We start from the raw sequence: 11,795 nt of genomic DNA on the forward strand, positions 1-11,795 counted from the left end.
AAATGCCAGTGACAGACTGCATGTGCACACTTTGCACAGATTTAGCAATTATAGAACAGTGAGAACATGCTTCTCTTTCTGTCCACATCTTTCAAAGGCAGGAATACAGCGAAGTGTTTCAACCTACAACAGGGAGTAACACAATACAAGCAACTCCAGAAACCCAGCTCCATGCACACAATCCCACAGTACCAAACTACTTCCCCATTTACTCCAACTGGAGAAAACTCTTTAAGCACACACAAGTAGTTAACCCGATTGTTAACAGCCTGCCGACCTTAACCGAAAAACACAGAAGCTAACAGGCCTTCATTGGAATTGAATGGCTGATCAAATGGGCAGCATTTTGAACTGGAAATGAGTAATTCAGATCGCGCACAATTCCAATGAAAGCACTTTTTTTTTTAGCCAACCGATTCGGATACGAATTCAACTCCATTTGGAAAAAAAAATCTTTGCCACAACCCGACCAGTCACAGCCTTGCAAGTTCACACCACACTACTTATAAAGTCTGCCACCTTTCCACAATACAAGGGACCAGCAAGGTTCTGTAATTTGCAAAGATGATGGAAACAAATTATATACATATGCACATTATATAAAAGATAGAAGGAAATTCAAGGGCTAATTATTTATGGGTTGAGGTAACATACGAAAAAAATGCTCAATCTTTTGCAGAAAAGATTTCATCCTCGTCAGCCACAGGATTATGCTACGATTTAGTTATTCCCATCTACCCATGTATCTATTATTCCACCTGCTGCAGTTTTCTGTGAGCTATGATTCTAATGAACCCATGTTTTCCAATTAAGAATGCCTTTTCAAACTCGCACTTGGGAAAATTTACAATAAAATAATGACATTCATCACATGCAAGAAGCCTGGCAATTTACTGACTAATTTGATTACAAACGGGATTTAAAAGTAAATATGTTACTCTCAAGCAAATGGCTTGGCTGAATGACAAGGCTTCCTTCCGTGCAGTCAGATGCATCTCTTCCAAAATCTCATTCAGAAATCACCCAATAATAGGGTGTATAGTAGTTCATCTGGAAAAAAACAGCTTTACAGTGAGCACCATGCCATAATACAGCACAGGATGACTGAAAACGTTGTGTGTTTTCTATAGATTAGTGGAACAACAGGCTGCCATACAGCACCCTCCAAGTTGCATTGGTTTCAAATTATTGAAAGCAGGCTAAATTTAGCACAGAATAAACACGTTACAATTAAATGTTTTTTTTTTAAAACTGATTTTCCCATCTCTTCTAAGGGCACAAACCCTTGCTGGGGTACAGTTCTACAGCCATCAGCAACCCTCCACACACAAACAGAACATTTCCAGAAGAATCAATTCAGAGAGATCAAAAGCTCCTGTCTGTAGCTCCGATGTCGAAATGTTTGGCAGAACTGCAACATACGGGATGGATTCCTTACAGAGGAGCCCACAGTACAAACTGTAGGATCAAACCTTCCTCGCAAACAGTGGACAACCATCAACCGCCTCAGAACTGGTCACGGTCGATGCTGTCACCTTCTCCATAGGTGGAAGATTAAAGCCTCCCCATCATGCGACAGTGGAGCTCCTAATCAGTCCCTGGAGCCCTCAGAGGGAATTCGCAGGCAGCCTACAAGATATCCACGCTGTTACACCGGAAGCTTTGGCCTGAATATCCGACTTGGACATTAACGTTTGATTTGTTATTACAGATACAGCTTCGAGAATCCGGAAACCTCGGGACCGAGGCCGGTCCGAATTCTGGGTATTTCTGGACATCGGAATGTCTTTATGACGTCACGAATCCAGAAACGCCCGAGCCAGGTTCAGGTATTTCCAGACTTCGGAATGTCTTTCCAACGTCCCGAGTTCGGAAACGCCTGGGCCAAGGTAGGTAGGGGAGGAAGGGATCGAGCAGCGACATGGAGGGGGGGGGGGTGGGGGGGAAAACGGCGAGCTGGGGCGATGACGGCGGGGGAAGAGGTCTACGGCAGCCCTCGGAGGGGGCGTAGTCGGCAGGGGGGCCGGATTCCGGAACAGTACGGATTCTGGATTCTGTACCTGTACCAAATGAGAGAAGAAGTGGTGTAGCTTTGGGGCATTGCAGTACTCCTCTTGTTGCTCTACCCAAGATCAGCTAACAACAGAAACCAGGATCCTCTGGTGTGTGTGTGTCTTATTGCTACACCAGTCAGCTGTGGTTCAGTGGGTAGCACTCTTGCCTCCGAATCAGAAGATTGTGGGTTCAAATCCCACTCCAGAGACCGGAGCACATACAGACTGACTCCAGTGCAGTACTGAGGGGGTGCTGCAGAGTCAGAAATGCCGACTTTCGGGTGAGATGTTAAACCGAGGCCCCATCTGCCCTCTCGGGTGGACGTAAAAGATCCCATGGTACTATTTCAAAAGGAGCATGGAAGTTCTCCTGGTGTCTTGGTCAATATTTATCTTTTAACCAACATCACTAATTATCTGGTCGCTATCACATTGGTTTTTGTGGAACCTGGCTGTGTGCAACTTGGCTGCACTTCAATAAGTACATTAGCTTTGGGATGTCCTGAGGTAGTGAAAGGCACGTCTTTCCTTTACACAAGCTTCTGCACTTACCCATCAAGCCGAGACATGTTGCTGGCATAGCAGTTGCTAGACCAATGTACCCCTCATTAGAAAACTTGAACACCAGCTTGCATTCTAGATCTCATATGCAGCGAAGTTTGCCTGCTCAGGACAGGCTTACAGAAAAGTCCCTTCCAATTTTACTTCCAACCAAGGAGCAGCACTGATGCCTATATAGGTCACTGTCATCTATGCCCACATCCCACTCTACAGACTGAAGAGGACATCATGGACTTGGGACTACGAAATGGGTGCCATACCAAGGAGAGAATATTGCAATAATTTACAAAATAGTTAATTCCTTAAAATAGGAGGATTTTGCACAAAGTGGCAGTTTGACTTAGTTGATAACACACTCATCTCAAAGTCAAAGATACCTAATCCATTCTTTTGTTACCTCTAGACTGGACTACTCCAACACACTCCTGGCTGGCCTCCCATATTCGACTCGACGTAAACTTTAGATCATCCAAAACTCGGCAGCCTGTGTCCTAACTTGCACCAAGTCTCGTTCATCCATCACCCCGGTGCTCACTGACCTACATTGGCTCCTGTTTAAGCAATGCCTCAATTTCAAAATGTTCATCCTCGTTTATAAATCCCTCCATGGCCTCGCCCCTCCCTATCTCTGTAATCTCCTCCAGCCTCACCACTCTTTCCTGCCCCGCCCCCGCGATGTCTGCGCTCCTCAAATTCTGCCTCCTTGTGAGCATCCCTGATTATAAATCGCTCAACCATTGGTGGCCGTGCCTTCAGCTGCCTGGGCCCTAAGTTCTGGAACTCCCTCCCTAAACCTCTCCACCTCTCTTTCCTCCTTTAAGAAGCTCCTTAAAAACTACCTCTGACCAAGCTTTTGGTCGCCCGCCTTAATTTATTCTTATGTGGCTCAGTGTCAAATTTATTTGTTTCGTCTTATAACACTGCTGTGACGCGCCTTGGGATGTTTTATTTATATAGCACTTTTAATGAAATAAAAGTTATTGTTGTTCAGTGGTTCAATTCCCACCCCAGAACCGGAGTTTATTATCAAGGTTGACACTTGTATTGCAGTACTGAGATGTCAGCTTAGACCATGTTCTCACATCCTATGGTACACTTTGAACACACGACTTTTGATTCAGATGAGTCTGGCCAACCAAAAGGACAAAGTCCCTTTTCCTTTAAAGACAGACTTGCATTTCTGCAGTGTTTTTCATGACCTTATGACATCCCAAAGTGCTTCACAGCCAATGAAGTACTTGTGAAGTGTTGTCATGTGGGAAATGCAGCCGCCAATTTGCGCAGAGCAAAGTCCCACAAACGGCAATGAGATAATAGCCAGATGTTGGTTGAGGGATAAATATTGGCCAGGACACCGGGCAAAACTCCCCTGCTCTTCTCCGAATAATGCCATGGGATTTTTAAAATCCACCTGAGAGCAGACAGGGACCTCAGTTCAACATCTCATCCGAAGGGTGGTACCTCAGACAGTGCAGTACTCCCCTCAGCACTGCACTGGGAGTGACAGCCTGGATTTTGTGCTCGGGTCTCTGGAGTGGGACCTGAACCCACAACCTTCTGACTCAGTGCCGAGAGTGCAGCCCACTGAGCCACGTCGGTATGTCTCTGCACATGTTCACCAAAGTATCAATGCAGCCAAAAAATGCGCCTGCACAACTGACCCTCCCAAGTAGGAACATACAAGGTGGTAATTCCTGACAAACATTGCAGCTGACTACAGAATTCTCCATTGTTGAATTGTCCTGGTGGCCCACACTGTACCATCTGAACTATCAAATCACCAACAATACTTCAAATTTAAAACCAAACTGTCCAAAAGCTTGTCATGTTCCAACGGCTCTTCTTAGACATGAAAATCTGTCAAGGGCAATTATTTCCGTGGTTTAGAACCAGTTTAAAAACATCTGCAACAAGATGTACGAACAGACCACAGACCTGATACTTCCCAGCTAATCTTATACATAATGAAAACTTTTACTTTTGTTAACGTTGATGAGCGCTTCTGCCCTTTCCATTTTCTGCTGTGTCCCTGTGCCAGTACACCATCGCCAAAAAACGACACCCATTTATATCGTGCCTTTAAAGTAGTAAAGTGTCCCAAGGTGCTTCACAGGAGCATTATCAAACAAAATTTGAAATTGAGCCACATAAGGAAATATTAGAACAGCAAAGAGGTCGGGTTTTAAAGAGCGTGTTAAAGGTGGATGGAGAGGTTTAGGGAGCGAATTCCAGAGCTTCGGGCTTATACAGCTGAAGCCACGATCGCCAATGGTGGAGCGATGAAAATCGGGGATGTACGAGGCCAGAATTGGAGGAATGCAGAATTGTGAGCGTTGTAGGGCTGGAGGAGGTTACAGAGGTAGGGAGGGGCAAGGCCATGGAGGGATGTGAGCACAAGGATGAGACGTTGCCACACCATCGCCAATGTAGATCAGCGAGCACAGGAGTGATGGCTGAATGGGACTTAGTACAAGTTGAAACATAGAAAATAGGTGCAGGAGTAGGCCATTCGGCCCTTCGAGCCTGCACCACCATTCAATGGCTGATCATGCAACTTCAGTACCCCATTCCTGCTTTCTCTCCATACCCCTTGATCCCTTTAACTGTAAGGGTCATATCTAACTCCCTTTTGAATATATCTAACGAACTGGCCTCAACAACTTTCTGTGGCAGAGAATTTCACAGGTTCACAATTCTCTGAGTGAAGAAGTCTCTCCTCATCTCAGTCCTAAATGGCTTGCCCCTTATCCTTAGACTGTGACCCCTGGTTCTGGACTTCCCCAACATCGGGAACATTCTTCCTGCATCTAACCTGTCCAGTCCCGAAAGAATTTTTCAATCCCGTCAGAACAACTGCACGAATGGTCTGTCTCCTTCTGCCCCACGCGCTGTGGGGGTGGGTTAACAGGTATCCACTCAACATCTTCCATGACGACAAGGCTGCAATAAGTAATTCACCCCGTGGAGGAGGATGACATGGTTAACATCAGTTAACTCGCTCCGAGGATCACAAATGCAAAGCAAATGTTGAGGATCCGGACAAGCATTGTTTACGTTTCTGTTACCACAGGGCTGGTATACAGCCAGAAAGTGCCCGGAAACATTATTTTGTGTGTTAAAGAAATTATATTTGTACAATGCCTTTCACACCCTCAGGACGTCCCAAAATCCTTTACAGTCACGGAGGTACATTTTGGAATGTAGTCACTGTTGTAATGTAGAAAATGTGGCAGTGAAGTTGCGCACAGCATGCTCCCACAAACAGCAATGTGATAATGACCAAATAATCTGTTTTTAAGGTGTGGAACTTGGACCCACAACCTTCAGAAGGAAGAGTGCTGAGACTGAACAGTCCTCTAATACTCTTCAGCGTAGAACACTCTGACCTTCAAGCCATTAGTACCCCCCCTCTCCAATTACAACCACCATCCTCCTTGGTCTGCAGGCCACTGCAGTTGGCTCAGCCAAGGGTGACAAACCCCTTGCTTTGGGGAAGCTCGATCCCTATCAGAAGCTCAAATTTCTACTACCCTGTAGTATAATTTTAAATATATATATAAATAACATAGCTGCTGCATCATTTATCCTCCACTGATTCAACTAAGGATAATGTGTGCTAAATTCAAACTACCATGGCTCAATCAACTTGCCTTGTGTATTATCCAGAATTTCCACAAGCCTAACTCGGAAGCTTGAAATTTGTGAAGGTGACTTGAGGAATACTGTATTCCTGCGCCAAGTAGAAGTAAACATACAATGCAACAGCCGGCTTGAAGGAGCTGATTTTAATAGCACACAACAATAGCTAAGAACTGCCATTTTTTTTTGCTAAGCTCAGCTAAACCGAAACTAACCTCAAGTAATAATTTTCAAGCATTAGACCTTGAATTTACTCCCATCTGCCTGCTGTTAAAAGGCGGCGTATTACACGAGTTAATTCGAGTCGATTTGATGTATTCTATATGTGGCTTGCACAACAAAACCGAAATTTTCTGCATCGTCTAAGAAGCTTCGCCTTTTTTTTAAAAAAAACACGTTTTGCGGTATCACAAAAATACTATCGAGACGTTTGAAACGACTGCAGCTAAAACGCTGACGGTTGTAAGCCGACAGAAAACATTGACACTGGAGATATATTTTGCAAAATCAAACATTTTAAAACTCTGATGTGCTGCACACAAGACTGCTGAAACAAACAAATCAATCCTTGCATCATTCCGTCGCAAATGCCATGGCTTTGCTAAGGTTGAAGTTAAAGGCATGAAACCGTGCCTATACTATCTATCTATTTATCCTCTGGTCCAGCCGGAATGTTGCCGCACTAAATAAGCAGTTTGGATTTGCCGTTGCTTTGTCATGCAGCATACTCCAACTACATGGAATACATATCTGCAGGGGGAAAAATCCCAGTGCAACAACAAGGCTACTTGACTCGACAGGCGAAAAGCCTTAATTAAACTGCAACACTGCGCGATTTTTTTTTCTGCACAAACCAGAGAAAAACTGGGCACTGATTTTTTTTTTACCTTCATGTTGATCCGAAATGTGCCAAATCGCCGTCCGAATAAAGAAAGTCGCCGTTCTTACACCTAAAGAGGGAAGAAATGGGACACACAAAAAAAATCCGTTTGAAAAGAGAAGTGATCGACGTCTCTTTTCAGTGCAGAGACCCCCCTAGATAATGAATGGCAGCCGAGGCAATGCCAAGACAGGATCATCTTTTGTAAGTGGCGATTCAATTCTCCCTCATTATGTTCATGCCCGCGCTTACATGCAAATGACAGCCTTGCCCACGACATATACACACCAGCAGAAGGAAAAGGTAATGAATGGCGGATGGATTGAAACACACATGATCAGGAGGGGTTGTAACGTGCGGTTCAGGGCGATGGAGCTAGTGCGTTTCTCCCCCCCCCCCCCCCCCCGCCTCTCTCTCCAGTTGTGTCAATGACGCCATTTCAGCCAGATCCCAAAGTTACACACGGACTGCATCGGTGCCGATGGTTCAAACACTGGTCGAGGGAGGTGGAAAGGGGGGCATGGGGGATATGGGGGATGAGGAGAACGGGCAAGGTGAGAAGGGGAAGAGAATGGGTCAAGCAGAGGAGGCAGCAGGGGACGGAGGAGGAGATGGAAAGAGAAGGCACACCGCGATAACGGCGCCACTTGCCACCCTTCATCTCCTCCCAGCTGCACTGACACGACGTGAAAAGGGGCCAGAACTGGCTCACAAATCGGGCCAGGTCTCTCTTAGCTCTCCCAGCCGCTGGGGTGAAACCTTTAGGGAAAGGAAAGAGAGATGGGGGCGAGGGCGACAGAGAGGGGGGGAATGGGGGCAAGGGGGGGCAGAGAGTGCAGATGGTGGCGAGGGGGACACGAGGGAGAGACGGGGGGCGTGGGGAGGAGAGACGGGGGGGCGTGGGGAGGAGAGACGGGGGGGCGTGGGGAGGAGAGACGGGGGGGCGTGGGGAGGAGAGACGGGGGGGCGTGGGGAGGAGAGACGGGGGGGCGTGGGGAGGAGAGACGGGGGGGCGTGGGGAGGAGAGACGGGGGGGCGTGGGGAGGAGAGACGGGGGGGCGTGGGGAGGAGAGACGGGGGGGCGTGGGGAGGAGAGACGGGGGGGCGTGGGGAGGAGAGACGGGGGGGCGTGGGGAGGAGAGACGGGGGGGCGTGGGGAGGAGAGACGGGGGGGCGTGGGGAGGAGAGACGGGGGGGCGTGGGGAGGAGAGACGGGGGGGCGTGGGGAGGAGAGACGGGGGGGCGTGGGGAGGAGAGACGGGGGGGCGTGGGGAGGAGAGACGGGGGGGCGTGGGGAGGAGAGACGGGGGGGCGTGGGGAGGAGAGACGGGGGGGCGTGGGGAGGAGAGACGGGGGGGCGTGGGGAGGAGAGACGGGGGGGCGTGGGGAGGAGAGACGGGGGGGCGTGGGGAGGAGAGACGGGGGGGCGTGGGGAGGAGAGACGGGGGGGCGTGGGGAGGAGAGACGGGGGGGCGTGGGGAGGAGAGACGGGGGGGCGTGGGGAGGAGAGACGGGGGGGCGTGGGGAGGAGAGACGGGGGGGCGTGGGGAGGAGAGACGGGGGGGCGTGGGGAGGAGAGACGGGGGGGCGTGGGGAGGAGAGACGGGGGGGCGTGGGGAGGAGAGACGGGGGGGCGTGGGGAGGAGAGACGGGGGGGCGTGGGGAGGAGAGACGGGGGGGCGTGGGGAGGAGAGACGGGGGGGCGTGGGGAGGAGAGACGGGGGGGCGTGGGGAGGAGAGACGGGGGGGCGTGGGGAGGAGAGACGGGGGGGCGTGGGGAGGAGAGACGGGGGGGCGTGGGGAGGAGAGACGGGGGGGCGTGGGGAGGAGAGACGGGGGGGCGTGGGGAGGAGAGACGGGGGGGCGTGGGGAGGAGAGACGGGGGGGCGTGGGGAGGAGAGACGGGGGGGCGTGGGGAGGAGAGACGGGGGGCGTGGGGAGGGAGACGGGGGGGCGTGGGGAAGAGAGACGGGGGGCGTGGGGAGGAGAGACGGGGGGGCGTGGGGAGGAGAGACGGGGGGGCGTGGGGAGGAGAGACGGGGGGCGTGGGGAGGAGAGACGGGGGGGCGTGGGGAGGAGAGACGGGGGGGCGTGGGAGGAGAGACGGGGGGCTGTGGGAGGAGAGACGGGGGGGCGTGGGGAGGAGAGACGGGGGGGCGTGGGGAGGAGAGACGGGGGGGCGTGGGGAGGAGAGACGGGGGGGCGTGGGGAGGAGAGACGGGGGGGCGTGGGGAGGAGAGACGGGGGGGCGTGGGGAGGAGAGACGGGGGGGCGTGGGGAGGAGAGACGGGGGGCGTGGGGAGGAGAGACGGGGGGCGTGGGAGGAGAGACGGGGGGCGTGGGGAGGAGAGACGGGGGGGCGTGGGGAGGAGAGACGGGGGGGCGTGGGGAGGAGAGACGGGGGGGCGTGGGGAGGAGAGACGGGGGGGCGTGGGGAGGAGAGACGGGGGGGCGTGGGGAGGAGAGACGGGGGGGCGTGGGGAGGAGAGACGGGGGGGCGTGGGGGAGGAGAGACGGGGGGCGTGGGGAGGAGAGACGGGGGGGCGTGGGGAGGAGAGACGGGGGGGCGTGGGGAGGAGAGACGGGGGGGCGTGGGGAGGAGAGACGGGGGGGCGTGGGAGGAGAGACGGGGGGGCGTGGGGAGGAGAGACGGGGGGGCGTGGGGAGGAGAGACGGGGGGGCGTGGGGAGGAGAGACGGGGGGGCGTGGGGAGGAGAGACGGGGGGCGTGGGGAGGAGAGACGGGGGGGCGTGGGGAGGAGAGACGGGGGGGCGTGGGGAGGAGAGGGCGTGGGGAGGAGAGACGGGGGGCGTGGGGAGGAGAGACGGGGGGGCGTGGGGAGGAGAGACGGGGGGGCGTGGGGAGGAGAGACGGGGGGGGCGTGGGGAGGAGAGACGGGGGGCGTGGGGAGGAGAGACGGGGGGGCGTGGGGAGGAGAGACGGGGGGGCGTGGGGAGGAGAGACGGGGGGGCGTGGGGAGGAGAGACGGGGGGGCGTGGGGAGGAGAGACGGGGGGGCGTGGGGAGGAGAGACGGGGGGGCGTGGGGAGGAGAGACGGGGGGGCGTGGGGAGGAGAGACGGGGGGGCGTGGGGAGGAGAGACGGGGGGGCGTGGGGAGGAGAGACGGGGGGGCGTGGGAGGAGAGACGGGGGGGCGTGGGGAGGAGAGACGGGGGGGCGTGGGGAGGAGAGACGGGGGGGCGTGGGGGAGGAGAGACGGGGGGGCGTGGGGAGGAGAGACGGGGGGGCGTGGGGAGGAGAGACGGGGGGGCGTGGGGAGGAGAGACGGGGGGGGCGTGGGGAGGAGAGACGGGGGGGCGTGGGGAGGAGAGACGGGGGGGCGTGGGGAGGAGAGACGGGGGGGCGTGGGGAGGAGAGACGGGGGGCGTGGGGAGGAGAGACGGGGGGGCGTGGGGAGGAGAGACGGGGGGGCGTGGGGAGGAGAGACGGGGGGGCGTGGGGAGGAGAGACGGGGGGGCGTGGGGAGGAGAGACGGGGGGGCGTGGGGAGGAGAGACGGGGGGGCGTGGGGAGGAGAGACGGGGGGGCGTGGGGAGGAGAGACGGGGGGGCGTGGGGAGGAGAGACGGGGGGGCGGGGGGGAGGAGAGACGGGGGGGGGAGGAGAGACGGGGGGCGTGGGGAGGAGAGACGGGGGGGCGTGGGGAGGAGAGACGGGGGGGCGTGGGGAGGAGAGACGGGGGGGCGTGGGGAGGAGAGACGGGGGGGCGTGGGGAGGAGAGACGGGGGGGCGTGGGGAGGAGAGACGGGGGGGCGTGGGGAGGAGAGACGGGGGGCGTGGGGAGGAGAGACGGGGGGGCGTGGGGAGGAGAGACGGGGGGGCGTGGGGAGGAGAGACGGGGGGGCGTGGGGAGGAGAGACGGGGGGGCGTGGGGAGGAGAGACGGGGGGGCGTGGGGAGGAGAGACGGGGGGGCGTGGGGAGGAGAGACGGGGGGGCGTGGGGAGGAGAGACGGGGGGCGTGGGGAGGAGAGACGGGGGGGCGTGGGGAGGAGAGACGGGGGGGCGTGGGGAGGAGAGACGGGGGGGCGTGGGGAGGAGAGACGGGGGGGCGTGGGGAGGAGAGACGGGGGGGCGTGGGGAGGAGAGACGGGGGGGCGTGGGGAGGAGAGACGGGGGGGCGTGGGGAGGAGAGACGGGGGGGCGTGGGGAGGAGAGACGGGGGGCGTGGGGAGGAGAGACGGGGGGGCGTGGGGAGGAGAGACGGGGGGGGGGCGTGGGGAGGAGAGACGGGAAAGGGGCGTGGGGAGGAGAGACGGGGGGGCGTGGGGAGGAGAGACGGGGGGGCGTGGGGAGGAGAGACGGGGGGGCGTGGGGAGGAGAGACGGGGGGGCGTGGGGAGGAGAGACGGGGGGGCGTGGGGAGGAGAGACGGGGGGGCGTGGGGAGGAGAGACGGGGGGGCGTGGGGAGGAGAGACGGGGGGGCGTGGGGAGGAGAGACGGGGGGCGTGGGGAGGAGAGACGGGGGGGCGGTGGGGAGGAGAGACGGGGGGGCGTGGGGAGGAGAGACGGGGGGGCGTGGGGAGGAGAGACGGGGGGGCGTTGGGGGGGGAGGAGAGACGGGGGGGGCGTGGGGAGGAGAGACGGGGGGGCGTGGGGAGGAGAGACGGGGGGGCGTGGGGAGGAGAGACGGGGGGGCGTGGGG

The 11,795-nt window shown here is 56.2% G+C and overlaps 1 protein-coding gene across 2 annotated transcripts in view; it reads right to left on the bottom strand.

Annotated features, from left to right (window-relative positions):
• arid4b (AT-rich interaction domain 4B) overlaps positions 1-7,458 on the bottom strand; it is a 212,052-nt gene extending 204,594 nt beyond the window's left edge. For both annotated transcript variants that reach the window (XM_070884649.1, XM_070884648.1), the window contains exons 1-2: positions 7,423-7,458; positions 7,142-7,204 (exon numbers count right to left, since the gene is read on the bottom strand). In XM_070884649.1, coding sequence (XP_070740750.1) covers positions 7,142-7,147 — 6 coding nt within the window. In that variant the 5' untranslated portion in view covers positions 7,148-7,204; positions 7,423-7,458. The remainder of the gene's footprint in view (positions 1-7,141; positions 7,205-7,422) is intronic.
• Positions 7,459-11,795: the final 4,337 nt, after the last annotated feature.

Source organism: Pristiophorus japonicus, chromosome 7 (assembly GCF_044704955.1).
Source record: "Pristiophorus japonicus isolate sPriJap1 chromosome 7, sPriJap1.hap1, whole genome shotgun sequence".
Taxonomy (NCBI): domain Eukaryota; kingdom Metazoa; phylum Chordata; class Chondrichthyes; family Pristiophoridae; genus Pristiophorus; species Pristiophorus japonicus.